At 38.1% G+C, this 13,835-nt stretch overlaps 1 protein-coding gene across 1 annotated transcript in view; it reads right to left on the bottom strand.

Annotated features, from left to right (window-relative positions):
• Positions 1-740: 740 nt before the first annotated feature.
• The window catches only part of HAPLN1 (hyaluronan and proteoglycan link protein 1), a 53,293-nt gene continuing 40,198 nt past the window's right edge, over positions 741-13,835 (bottom strand). Inside the window, exons 4-5 of the mRNA XM_051806770.1 lie at positions 9,510-9,812; positions 741-1,748 (exon numbers count right to left, since the gene is read on the bottom strand). Of these exons, the coding sequence (XP_051662730.1) occupies positions 1,459-1,748; positions 9,510-9,812 (593 nt within the window). The 3' untranslated portion in view covers positions 741-1,458. The remainder of the gene's footprint in view (positions 1,749-9,509; positions 9,813-13,835) is intronic.

Raw genomic sequence — 13,835 nt, 5'->3', positions numbered from 1 at the left:
AACTGGTATTTTGGGAGGACCTAGTACTTTAGGCAGCTCTGAAAATCCTAGGCACCATGCAGAGTGAGTGTTTATCTCTGACACTGGCAGATATAGGTAAACATCTTCCACTACTGCAAATTTAGTGAAAAGAAGCATTTCAATAGTTTTATTTTTCGTTAACTCTAAGGAGGACTAACTAAATAATTCAGGACTAGTAATACTATTTTTATTTTTCATTGGTAGTTTAAAAAACAAATGTACTCTTTAGATAGAAATAAGATGTGAGAAAATGAAGTGTTTCTCTTCCAAAACTTGATGTCTGGTTTCAGGTTTTATTTAATAGTCTTGGTTTCAGACTTAAATATTTGTTTTCTAATTTTTATTTCTCATGATGTGTAAATAACTAAGAAATATTAAATATTGTAATGTGTTTCCATTAAGACAATAACATTTCAAAGGCTAATGTAAAACCAAGCTGCTAAAGTTTACAGTTTCTCTGTCCAGCAGTTCATTTATACAACTGCCCTGAGTAAATGCTATTATGCTACTTAGCAAATGGCCTTTAAGAGTTTAAAAATAGCTCAGTAAAGCTACTCAAAGGTAATACAACACTTCTCAGGTATCTTTAATTGAAGTTAAGAAGAAAACAGGATTTCTCATTAGTTATTGTTCACTTATTTATTTATACACAACAAAACCACAATTGAAACGTTCAGGAGAACTAATTGTGCTTCTTCCTATATATGGGACCACGAGCTTATTTTTCAGAAAGGCAAGATTTTAAATTGTAAAACTAGTCCTATTTTGGTGGACTGTTTTAGCTGCTTTTGTTATACTCTCTGTTGTTCCCATGTGAACCAGTGAAAACAGTTATTTGCTAACATATATTTTTGTGAGGTTTCTTTGCGAAACCTCACTGATCCCCTTTAACAGAAAGATTATCTTACATTAAAATTCCTGATATAATCAATTTGCAGTGTTTCTCAAACTGGTACAAATATGTAAAATCTGTGCTTTTAAAAGCTTCTGCTTTGAGTAGCCTTACACTCCATAATTGTGCCCTAGCAATTGTTCAAGCTCTATTGCATGCCCCATTCACAAAAAAAAAAAAAAAAGAAATTTTGTTGGGATGACGTAGCTGTAAAGAATTTGAATTTAAAAGTTTCTTACCTAGAGCTTCTGTTAAATTATATTAATTTAAAATATCTGTGGAATGATAATTTTACAAAACCACTAAAATTAAAAAAATCAACAAACAGACAAATAAACAAAAAAAAAAAACCCAAAAAACCAAACTAAATAACCAAATGGATTATTGGGTTGGGTTTATGAAAACAACTCTTTACAGTAAGTAAAAGAAGTTTATCACAGTTTTGGCAAACTTGCATGAGTTCATACTGAAAAAGAAAAATCTTTCAAACACATTCCTGATGACTTTTTAAAGACTTTTACATGCTCTAGGGGTTTTTATATCTCTCAGTTGTAGGCCCTGAAGCAGTAGACCCCATACAGCTTGTGCTTCTTGTCAGGGAAGCCAACGAAGCGCACGGCAGCCTCACTGGGGCTGCAGCGCTTGCGGGGCCGGGAGATGGGGTAGCGCACACTGCCGTCTGCCAGCCAACCCGCGTCGCACCGGTCGTACCCCAGCAGCTTCCAGGCAGCGAAGATCTGCCCCACCTTGGCGATCTGGGCCCCGTCCTTCAGGCACGCCTGCACCGCCTCATCGTACGTCAGCTTGATCGGGTGGATCAGGTAGTAAAAACGGCCTGGCAGGGGAGAAGAAGGGAAAGAGATAATGCCATGATACAGCATAGGGTTTCTACAATTTTATAACACTAATTAATTATCATATCTAATGGATACATCTAGTCCGAGAATTGTCTGCCCCTAGAACCTCCCTCAGGTCTGCCCCTTCCTTGAATCAAGCTGGAGGTCTCAAGATCCCTTCCTTCTCCACCATCATCCTCTTCAGTCTTCTTTGGATCTTCTCCAAGCTTTCCAGGCTTTCTAGGTTGCTTTAACTACAATGATATCTCATTATGTCCTTCTAGGTACATGTCCGTTCCCAGACAAGTTGTAATCATTAAAATCTTCTTCCTTGAAAAGAATGTTAAACAAAAACTTGAAGAATTTTGAGAATTTGGCACAAAGTTTGAGAAAAGGGGTTTAGAAGCTGTTAACCACTATTTTAAAGTGTTAGAAACTATAATACAACTATATTAAAAACCTATATGCTACAAATCTTAATAATCTTAAGGTATTATTGGAGCTGTTGGCGGTGTGAAGGTTGGGTTTGGTGATCTCAATGAGTCTTAATGAGTTAATGAGTCAACGACTCTAACTAAACCCAGATTCTGATATCTGGGTTTAGAGATGTAACAAGAACTAATATTTTTTTGCAACAGAATGTACCATAGAAAATTATGTATAGCTGAGACAAGTGATTTAAAGAAACCAGCCAAGCAAAGTAAAGAAACAATGAAGAAGGGAACCAAAGCAGCCAAGCAACACTAAGTTGCTCTATAACAAAGGGTATATTGTCTTAAAGAAGATAAATCTGTCTTAGAACTTAAGAGTTAATTTATTCTTAGAACTTAAGAATTGGTCTAAGAACTTAATGTTGGCCCCCAAACTTAGAATTTTGGGGGCTCCAGACAGAAACGGCCACCAGAAACCCTCGATGAAGCCCCTCAAAGACCCTCTACATGTATATATGCTAATAAGTGTTGGGAAATGTCATGAATATGTAACAGGAATGTGGGGAACAAAAATGAATAATCATGTAAAGCTGACATATCATGAATTTGGCAAAATGATTGCCAGTGCACCCAGTACACCGAAATAAAGAAAGCCTGACTTCTAAAACTCACAAACTAGGTCTTAGAGGTCTCTTTAAGAGCTGATTTTAGGCAACAATTCTATGAGTACAGTGATGTTGATAATGCAATGGTGAGTTTTGAGGAGAAGTGAAGATATTCCACTGAAGAATCATGTCAAACAGTGCTTGATTTTGGACTCTGCTGTTTGGATTCTGCACTGTTAAAAATGTCATGTTTTTTTTATGGTGAGTTGATAAGTACCAGGAGTAAAAAAAAGAAAAAGCAAAAAAACCCAACCTAGGTACAGAAAACAGACCATTTGAAAAAAAAAAAAAATGTAGACTATGTTTATTTCTGCTGATATCAAAGTATGGCATCCCCACCTGTACTTGTGCCCAGTGGTAACTGAACTGTCCATCCCTGGAAGTGTTCAAGGCCAGGTTGGATGGGGCTCTGAGTGACCTGGTCTAGTAGGAACTGGCCCTGCCCATGGTGGAGGATGAGCTTTAAGGTCCCTTCTGACCCAAACCATTCTCTGATTCTCTAATTTTCATCCTCAGAGGTAGAAAAACAGGAAGAAAAATATCAGGGAAGAAGGATGGCGAGATTTGGCAGAGGGACCCTACTCGTCATTTAACTTTATGGTACTAGATGCATTTACTAACATGATGACGATGACAGTGCAGTGAAGCATCTGAGAACCCTGTAGCTTTCAGGGAGAGCTGATCTCCTACACCTGTATTTTACTGTCAGAGAGGCAAATCAGAAATACCCAAAGCAGTGCAGGTCTATGTTATGATCCCAGCAATAGTTTAAAATAGCAAAAAAACTTATGAGTTTTCCTCTTGGCAGCAAGATTCAGCCTTTGATATCGAGGGTGGGTGGCTGAAGGCAACACATGTCGTTTGCTCTCTGACAGGGTGGTGACCTTGTTTCTGATGAAAAACAAGCACAATTTTTTTTTCTCTAAAAAGGCCAGGGTATTGAACAGCTTCTCAGAAGGAGAGTTTGAGCCTGTGCTAGAGCAAAATCATGGCTGTTGAAAGATTTCATGAGCAGTTCTGCGGTTCTGTTTCTCTTTAAGCACCAAAGGGTACATGCTCACTCTAACACAGCACTGAACTGATAGTGCTGATAAGGAAAATGTGCCTCTGTCTCAAGGTAATGGAAATATATACCAGCAAAAAAAGCTCAAGAAGGAAGTCTCCCCTACTAATCCATAAGCAGCAATAATATTGATTTCATTTATCAAGGCAATAAACATTCACTGTAAGCATTTCATTGATTATATTTGGGGTTATTTATCATCACCGATTTGACGCAAAGTGGATTGCAGAGGAATAGTGAGGTTTTTTGAAGGCATAATAATTTCCACATAAATTCACTACTTTTCCATCTGTTCCTGAAGAGACAAGTTAGATGAAAAAAAGAAGGATTTTATTCATGTGGGGATCTTCTAATTCCAGAGCATACTCTCTACTTCTTAATTAAGAATGTACTCCAGAACAAGATCCTTTTTCTGAATGGTAAAAACCAGGCAAATGCACAAAACTCTGCTCAGTTTGAGATTACTTCGTAGTGACAAAAAAAGTGGTGAGTAAGCTAAGAGTTGTGTAAGCTTCAGATTCCTGTAAAAAACACACAGGTTGTTTTTATTTATCTAAATGAAAAAAATTCCGGTCAGATGACAATACAAAGACAATGGAATTAACTTTGTCTAAGGGTTGGAAATTGTATACCAAGACAAGAACACTTTAACAAAAGGTATTTACATTGCAGCTGTGGCAGAGGAGAAATTTTAAAAAAATTTCATTGCTGTCAGAGACAATATCTACAGTATTTCTACAGAAAACTATTAAGAACAGATAATCTATCCCTTTGTAAAACACTTTCTCAACTCCATCTCGGCAAGTTGAGAGCGTTTATGAGGTAAAAAAAATATTAAGTGGAAAACTGTTACTGATATACTATTAAGAGGTTTCCCCAAAACAAACAGAATTTCAGACTTCGGGGAAGAGGGATCTGGACTGATAGTATGTAAACTTCACCTAGCTTACTTAGTTCCTCTTCAAACCATATGTCCATGGAATGTAATTTCCTAGGGATTTGCAGCGAGGTCTGGCTTTTGATATATGATGCCAATAATAAAAACTCTAATACTCTGCACCTTTATTAAATAAGAGAAATTTAATAGCAAACCCTACAAGAGTACAATGTGTATCCAGATTACTCCTTTAATAAACTCCATACAGATTTGCAGTTTTCCTCCTGACAACCAGTGACAAGAGCTCCTAACTGTTCAATCTTAGTATCTATTAATTGCTATGGAAGGAGAGGGAGGAATTAGCTGCCTCTCTCTCTCATTAATACCTCATAGTTGGGTCACTCCAACAGAGGATGGGATTGCTTGTTTTTTCTTCTCACAACCAACTCATGGGGCAGAGGCATCCCTCAAACCCCCTAGAATAGCTATTTTAAGCTTTTTGCATGTAGCAGAACAGCTTAAAGAGGAAAACACCAGCAACTGACCTAAATACCCCACACCCTTGTTACTGTGGGATTTTGAGGGATGATCCATCCTTGGAAATTTCTCCAAGCTCAGCTCTAAACTGAGAGATTTATTAGTCAGTTTTTCTTACGAGAATAAGAATCAAGGTTAAGACCTGATAAGTATTTTGATATCCAGTGTTTATCTCAGATAGCTGCTTTTGAATTAAATATGTGGGAATATTATTTAATTAAGTGCTCCAATACCAACTCAGAAGCATCCACTTCTAATGAAGGGTATGTAATTTTATTTTGGGTTTGTTTCTCTTTTTTGGAACAAAGGCTACATGTTCCCAGTGATAAAACACTCTGCAATGGTCAAATGAGAATTATGCAGGTAGGACTTCCCACACCTTTCTCCCATTTAAATGGTAGAGGTGTTTAGCATGAATTACTGTAATAAACAGGTGCTTTTAACATAATCCCTAAAATTTATTCCTTGTATTCTTTGTCAACATGAGATTTTTACTTGGATCTCCTAGAGCTGATGGACGATCAATTATGAACCATGTTTCTGTCTGCAAAGTGTATAACAAAATGCATGTTAATGAGCAGAAAGTGTGATGCAATCTCTACTTGTACCTTATGTATTTTTTCTTTGAAAGTGCTTAATTAGAAAGGAGTTGATAAATATGTTTTCATTTAGCTCATTTAGCACTTTTCAGTGCAAAATAGTCTCATGGTTTTTCCTTCAAAAAACCCAGCTGTTCTCCTTCAGACACACTTTGAAACTAAACAAAGAATAAGCACTCAGCTCTTCCATTATATATTGCTTTTCCTATGCCTTTTAGACTCTCTGGAGAAGACTGTAACAAAAGGATTCATCTGCATTTATTCCCCCAAACTGTACGGAAGGGGAGCACTCCCATTCTTTGGGATAAGGCAAGAAAACAAATTAGGGTTGTCTGCAGCCCTGGCAAAACTTTGGACCATGGCAGGTTGTCAGAAGCCTTCAGCTTTTCTAAAGGCAACATGAACTAAAGTGGCTCTCACTGTGAAGGACAGGAGAAGGAGAAACTGGCTGTAAGGGAGCAGAGCTGAGTCCTCAGACACCAAGAAATTCCAATTTGGAATTTGAGAGTTCCAATTTTGGAATTTTCCCAGTTAAGTTAGATACTTCCCATCTGTGTATATTCATTTTCAACAGCCTTTATTAACAAAAGGCGTGTAAAAACAGATGGGGAAACATTGCCATCCAATGCAGGCAGAAAAAAAATAATGTTATTTCACAATATTTTGATGGATTTCATAAATAACATTAGGCTAAATGTTATTCTTTGCATTGTTTGGTGAAACATGTCTCTAAATATTCTTATAAACTGGTAAATTGCTGGTACTACTAGATATAAAGGGTGTGAAACATTTTCCTCATTTTGGGCAGAGAATGAGAAGTCTTCTTTGAAACAACAGAAAAATTTGAGTATAAATCAATTATACAGGCAGAAAAAAAATGTACAAGTATTGAATTTGCCTTAGTTTAAGAAAAGACACTGTAGAGGGTAATATCATAAAATAAAAATATTATTTTATATTATATTGTAAACAAGTTTTGCTCAGACAATTTCGCTGTGCAGACAACAGAAATGCAAGTAGAATTTTTCATTAATGGTGAAATGGTTTTGTGTATCCAGCTCATCACAGAGGGGATCCAACAGCTCCAGAGTGAAAATGCTGAGCCTGAATTTGAATTCATTGCATTGATGACTACAGTTTTGTTTTATTATCTTAATGGCTAAATACAGATTTTATTTTTTACCTTTCTTCTTCAGGTAAAAAACAAGCTTTGCATGCATTTCAGACAAATATTTTTTTAGTTTTACTGCCGAATTATTTAGAATGGAACCCTTCTTTTTTATTTATTTTATTTTAATGATCCCTGAGATCATAAGGTTTTTGGGGGATTTCTTTCCCTAAAAAGAACCCAGTTAACAGAAATCTAAACCTCACTTGACTGTTTTTTTTTTTTTTATAGAAGCTCTCACAATTAACACTTTTTTTGAGGTCACCTTACACTTCCCTAATCCTAGGGACCTTGGGATTTTTCCAGCTCCCTTACATAAAGCTGAAGGCTCCTCTGTTTCATACATTCAGGAGAGTCCAACAGTCACTGTCACTGCTGAGAATGTAGGGTCTTCTGATTAATTCTCATTTTCCTTGGCTGTTCCTGAGCTGTGGGAATCAATATTGGGTATTGCAGAAATAGCTTTTTTTGCCTGTAGCCACTATTTTTGAAAACTGGCAATTCCAACCCAGTGGCAAAATGGGTTATTATAGAGCTTTTCTCTTTACACTGAGAAAGGCAACATAAGCCATTAAACACATGTTTAAGCTATTTGAATTACTGAGCTGAAAATAGGGAGCTGAGGTTTTTCGAAGCGTGGCTGGGTTAACTTTAGGTGCTGAGGTGAGCTTGGGACATGAATAGTGAAGAGCATAGCAGGGATGTGTGAGGACAATGTGATATGGTGAGTTAAGGAAATGGATGCTGAGAAAAGCAGAAGTCCAGATTTTCTGCTGATTTCTTGAGAGTGACATGGCATTGAGTTGTGGGGAACATGCACACACACACACATATATTTACATATAAAGAGATAGAGGGAGAGAAAGAGGGGGAGAGAGAGAGGGAGAGAGCTATCTCACCCTATTGCTGTGTAGTGTTCTGTCTTGCACGTCAGTCTAACAAACTTATCAAGGTTGAAATTCATTTCAGTGTCTTGTCTTTGATTGTCCTCCTATCTTATACCTTATCCTCACCTCATTCCTCTTTCTCCCTCTTTCTCTCTCCTTGTTGTGTCATTGCACAGACAATATTTATGTCAGTACTTCTTTTTCTTTTTTTTCCCCCAGAAATTATACTTCTCTTTCCTTAAGAGGCACTGTCCAGGTGTAAAAGGGTGGTGAGCAGTAGTCACAAGCATTATAAACAGGGCAGCCAGCTTATTTTAATTATTTTTCCCTGATTATTTTATTCCTTAGTTATTTCTATACCACAGGGTTAAATCTGCATATAAGAGATGAATTCATGTAGGATTTCACCTTGGATAAATGAAGGAAGAAAAAACGGAGCAAGTATCTCATGGAATGATGCAGCATGATAAAAACCAGCTAAACTTTTGTTTCAGATCACTTCCAGCCTAATTTAATATTGTTGGCTTCAGGATTTTCTTTTTTTTGAGAGAGAGTGAAGCAGACTTAGCACTAGAGCATATCTTCTGAAAGCAAGGCTTATGTTTATTTTTTGCTATGCTCTAGGACAAAACTGCTTCACTGTGGATAAGAAATCTGTGCATAAACAAAAAAAAAAAAAAGCCATGTCCCATGGTCTGGGTGGGCTGCAAGCCAAACATATGCAAATTTGTGTAGGAATTATCCACAAGTAGGATGCTGTAGAGGATTGTAGACTCCTTATGCATGTGTGCTTGCAGCCTTGCTCTCAGTCACAGCAACGCTCTCTAAGTCCTTTCCAGCCACTAGATAAAACCTGAAATGATAGCAAGCTGAGAGCAAACCATTTAATTTCATTTCATACATAAAGTAACATCTACTAACAGCAAAAGAAGCTTGCAGTTGTTAAAATAAGGTTTACAGCAGTCCAACCTCAGAGCAAAAGTGAATGAGGTTTTAGCAACGTGCTAAGATTAAGAACCTAAATTATTAAGGAATAAAACTAGAAATAGGTTTTCTAATAAGGAAGTATTAGTCATATTAGACCTAGTACATGAGCAGGAGCTGCCTGACACTGCAGTACAGATGAAGTGATGGTTAGAATTTTGTTTTGAGGATATATTTAAGCAATATGAGTTGAATTGTAATTGAAATCAACAGGAAAGTTGAATTAATGAACTGCAGGTTTCTTCATCACTTTAACTGAATTAAACTGGGCACTTATCAACATTGAAAGGGTACATATAAATTTTAATGAGGTGAAAGTGGAAATATTAGGCACTCCTACCAGTACAAGTCTTGAGTTGTAAAAACGACCTACGTGAGCACAGGGCAAAGAGGACTTTACTCTGCACATGTGTCCCCGTAAATTCAACAGCAATATCTTCCAAGCCCAACATAAACTCTGACAAATCAAATACCACTCTCTGCCAGCAGACTTTCTTGCCTAAGCACAGAAAGAGTCATTTGTGAGATGGGGATGAAGAAAGCTCTTACCGTTGAAGTTGGAAGTGAAGCAGAAAACGTCATATCGGCTTTTTTCCTTGTCCCAGAACCCGTAATTCCTGACCCCAGGCACTGTGTTCTTCCCTCCACAGGGCTCCCGGGGCTTGGTGATGGGGTACTGCACAGATCCATCGCTAAGCCAGCCAGCGTTGCACCAGTCCAGCCCCGACCTCCAAGCGTCATAGAGCTGGTCAAAGGAGGCGATGACAGAGTCCTGCTCCATACATGCCCGCTGAGCCTCATAGAAATTCAGGTTGTACCGCCCCAGCCGTGGGGAGTAAGGGAACACCACACCTGTAGTGGGGGGAAGGAGGGAGCATCACTAGGCACTGAAAGAGGAAATAGGTTTTACAGCCACCAGAAGGAGAAATTAAAGGTTAAACTCCATGATGCGTGTCAGGACTGTAGTGATTGCTAGGGGAAAACACTCTGTCAGCAGCACATCAGCGTTGGGTTTGGGAAGGGAATAGGGATGCTGCCTCACCTAGCTGGCTCAGCTCCCCACAGTCCCATTCCTTTCCCAATGGGAACTGTTCCAGGTCTGGACACTGCTCCCATCCCCAGCTTTGCTGTCACACAGTAATCTCACCCTCGTGCTCTCACAGCACTTAAAGAGGAGCAAAGCAGGATGGAATTTTGCAACTACATTTCTTTTTTTGTCAGAAAATTCCAGTTTATCCCTTGCAAGATAAAAGTCTAATTTTAAAAAATCAATTAAACCCTAGTCTTGTTCACTTTTTTATCATTATACTTTTAATTTTAATTTTTTTAATGGGATTTGGGGATTTCCTAGTAGTCATTTAAAGACAAAAATAAAAAAGAAATTGTTGAATTATTTCTATAAATTATTTCTTTTTACTCATAGACATTAAAATGAAATGTTTTGATTGACATAAAAGAGTGCTGTGTTCTGTTCTTGGTATGTGCCCTTGTGAATATTTCCTGAGAATTTCAAGACAGTTGTCTTTTGTTTGCTTGTGGACCTGACAAATGCTTCCTTCCATCCTGGAGGACCAGCCACAGGCCATCCCAGAGCCCTTTCTGATGCTCATTATTGCTGAGCCATTTCAGACAGGTATGGCGGAGAGAACTTCTCACAACAGAGGACATCCAAGAGGACATGGGAAATGCTTCAGAATTGCTTTGGAAGTAACATCTAATCACAGACATTGCTCTTATCTGACAGATTTTCTACAGTGTATTTTCTACTTGTTTTATAAAAAAGATCTGAAGTTAAACATTACTTCTTGGAAAGATGTTTCAGGAAACACTGAGGAACCACCTCCCCAGGTGGCTTTGATAAAAGAGAAGAGAAAGACTTGAAACAAAGGTTTGGATCAGACACCCTTAATCTTTGACAGGGTTTAGAAACTCAACCCAGATCTAAATTTTACAGTTGGCTTTAGCCCAGTCTCATAATACACCGAAATAAAATGGTATCAGAGAAGATCCAGCTCAGAATTGCTTATCCTTAAACCTCTATGTAGAACTAAGTGTTGTAGGATGTAGAGGGACTGAAGACAAGGTAACACATGAGCCAAAAACTTTATACTGGTATAAACATTCATCTTTATTTTTACTTTCTCCCTGCTGATGAATCCTCGTGCCTATGATATTTTCCTTGTCCTTGGGGCAGTGACAAGTAGGACAGAGAAATTACACTGTGGTCATACAGAATTTTCACCATGGCATGAAGTCACTCTTCTTTCCAGACGTTCAAACCCATCTCCGTGTCTATTCCACCAATATCTTAAAGTCCACTTTCTTTCTCTTCTCTCCCTCACCCCTCTATTGTCCAAGAAGTGTTATTTTTGATAAAAATCTATGTTATTGCTAAACCTCAGGGACTTGGTCCAAGAAAATAAAGCATGCAAATGTAAACTTGGCAGGGTAATAATAAACAATATTTTGCTCTCCTTCAGCAATTAGCTAAATAGTCTACTTCAACCTTTTCCTTTTGTAAATCCTTCGTTAAAGGGCGTTTCAGTTATGAGCTGTTCTGAGCTGTAAAGCATGAATGTAATGTAACACAACATGTGTGTCAACTGTAGCTTCATAAACAAGAAGCTGAAGATGTTCCATATTTTTCTGGATCTCTGTTTTTCCTTCATCTCTATAAAAAAATTCATTCACTCTTCCTCAGTGCTAGTAGACAGAAATATCACTGGTTATAATAAAAATTTAGCAAATGTCATAGGAGTCAAAGCTTTAATACTTTATTGGAAATCCAATACTTACTATTTTTCCAGAACTACATTTTCCCAGACAACGAGTTCCTTGTACAGTACATGTGTCTGATTTGCATATACATGTAAAAAAACCACACTAAAATCAGCAGAGGTGGGTAATTTTTAATCAAGATATAAGCTTGCATACTTCTAAAAACTGAGGAAGAATTAATTGAAAGCTATTTAAACAGATTGGATTCCTTAAGGTTTCCCAAACAACTTTTTAAAAGGGGTTAAGCATGTATATAAATGTGTTACAAATCTGGGTTTGACAGTTTGAGATGTGATGTTTTCATAACATAAATATGCACTAAACTGTAATATTAGCTTTGGGTTATATTTGAGTAGACAGCATAGAAGCCCATTTTTTGTTCGAGTTCATCTGCAGTACAAGCCTGCAACTGATTAGCATTAATTTCACCCTACAGCTGGGGGTGGCCATGGGCAATTTTGCAGAGGAAAATTGACTGTGTGTGTATTTTGTGCAGCTTTGTATGATCTTGCCTTTTTTGTTAATTTTTTTCCCTTTCATTCCCCTATGAAACCTAGCTGAAACTCATAGTTAGATCTTACTGTTCGTCTTCCCTTCCTTACACTTTATCAGTGCTGAACTTTTGTTAACTACAGGGCGCCTTGTTCAGTCTTGGATCTTGCAAACCCATCAAGGGATAATCCATCCCACCTGTTCCTGAATGGACAAAAGCTGTTCCACAGCTTGTTTCTGTTCCCTAAAGTACAGACTGAATCTAAACTCCTGACTCCAACCCTTTGTTCTGCCACTAGACAAAACACTCATGCCCAAATGCTAACAAACACAGTTTAAAAAATGGAGGAAGACAAAAACCTCCAGCACCAGAAGGTTAAAATCTGGTTAGTTCGTGGGAAGAGTGAGCTGAGGAGCCTTAACCTGACCTTTGTGATTCCTCTTCCTGCCCCAAGGAAGCAGCTGAGTGACATGTGGAGCCTGAGTGGCGATGGTAATCTAAAGTATGGGCTTCTCTCGCAAACCTATGGTACTCTAGAATGGGTCCTACCTCTAGGGAAAGACCTCCTTAACTCCAAAAAGAAACAGGAAGAACCTGAGACACATCAACTCAAAGTAGAATAAATCTGTTAGTGAAAGAGGATGCTTGCTGGAGGCACCTGTGACAAAGCAACTGCAGTTCAGAAAATGAATATTGTAGTGGAAATTAGGATTTCAACCAAATCAGAACATAAAAATTGGATGTGCAGCTTATCCTCCCTGTAGAAATGCCTGTATTTCCATGAATGCCTTACATTCAAGTGCACAAACCTACAACTTTGCTCCAGCTACTGTGGTTTTTGGGTAACATAATTGTGTGTCCTCTGTAAGTCATTTGTATTTCAGTCTTCTATGCAGGTAACCCCTAAAATTTGGTGCAATTACTCAGTTGCTTCAGACACACTGTCAGTGCAAGGACCTTAGAAAGCTCAACTCCTGTAACAATTTATAGGTGTCTATTAAGCCAACACCACAGACAATTAACTGTTTTAAGAGTATTGAAATGCAGGATAAAATAACACAAATTTCTGTTGACCCATATGGGGGGGGAGGGGGACAGGTATTTCCACAGCCAGGGTAAAGAAATGGGCTTCCTTGAGTTCTAGCCTGAGCAGAAAAGTAAGTTTTCTTGTTGCCAGTGTAAACAAGGGGTAACAGTAGGGTTTGCTATATACTATACTGTAGGGTACAGTTTTATGCTGGCAGGATCATACACTCGATGGCAAAATTTTTCCATGCTGGATTCCTAAAATTCTGTAAAAACTATTAAGTCCCTCATTTTCAAGGAGACTCTCTCTCCATTTTCTTGCCTGTCAGGGCTGTCAGATGTCTGATTACTCAGCTACAGGGTGGGCTGCCAGCTGTCAGCAGGTATCAATCTCCCTAAAAACGAAACTGAGGGTTGAAATACTGTCCCTGAGGCCCACAGCATCCCATAACCATGCTGTTAGTGAGGTTGCTTATTTCTGAAATATAAAAGCATTGGAACTAGACTCGTCTGGCCTAAGGCATATTATTCCCTTATGTTTCTACAGCCTTTATCAAAATTTGAAGATTGTTGTCTTC

This window comes from Manacus candei, unplaced genomic scaffold (assembly GCF_025592945.1).
Source record: "Manacus candei isolate 608988 ecotype Guabito, Panama unplaced genomic scaffold, ASM2559294v1 h1tg000068l, whole genome shotgun sequence".
Lineage (NCBI taxonomy): Eukaryota > Metazoa > Chordata > Aves > Passeriformes > Pipridae > Manacus > Manacus candei.
Note: the sequence above shows the minus strand (reverse complement) of the source record. Positions and strands in the feature narration are given on the sequence as shown.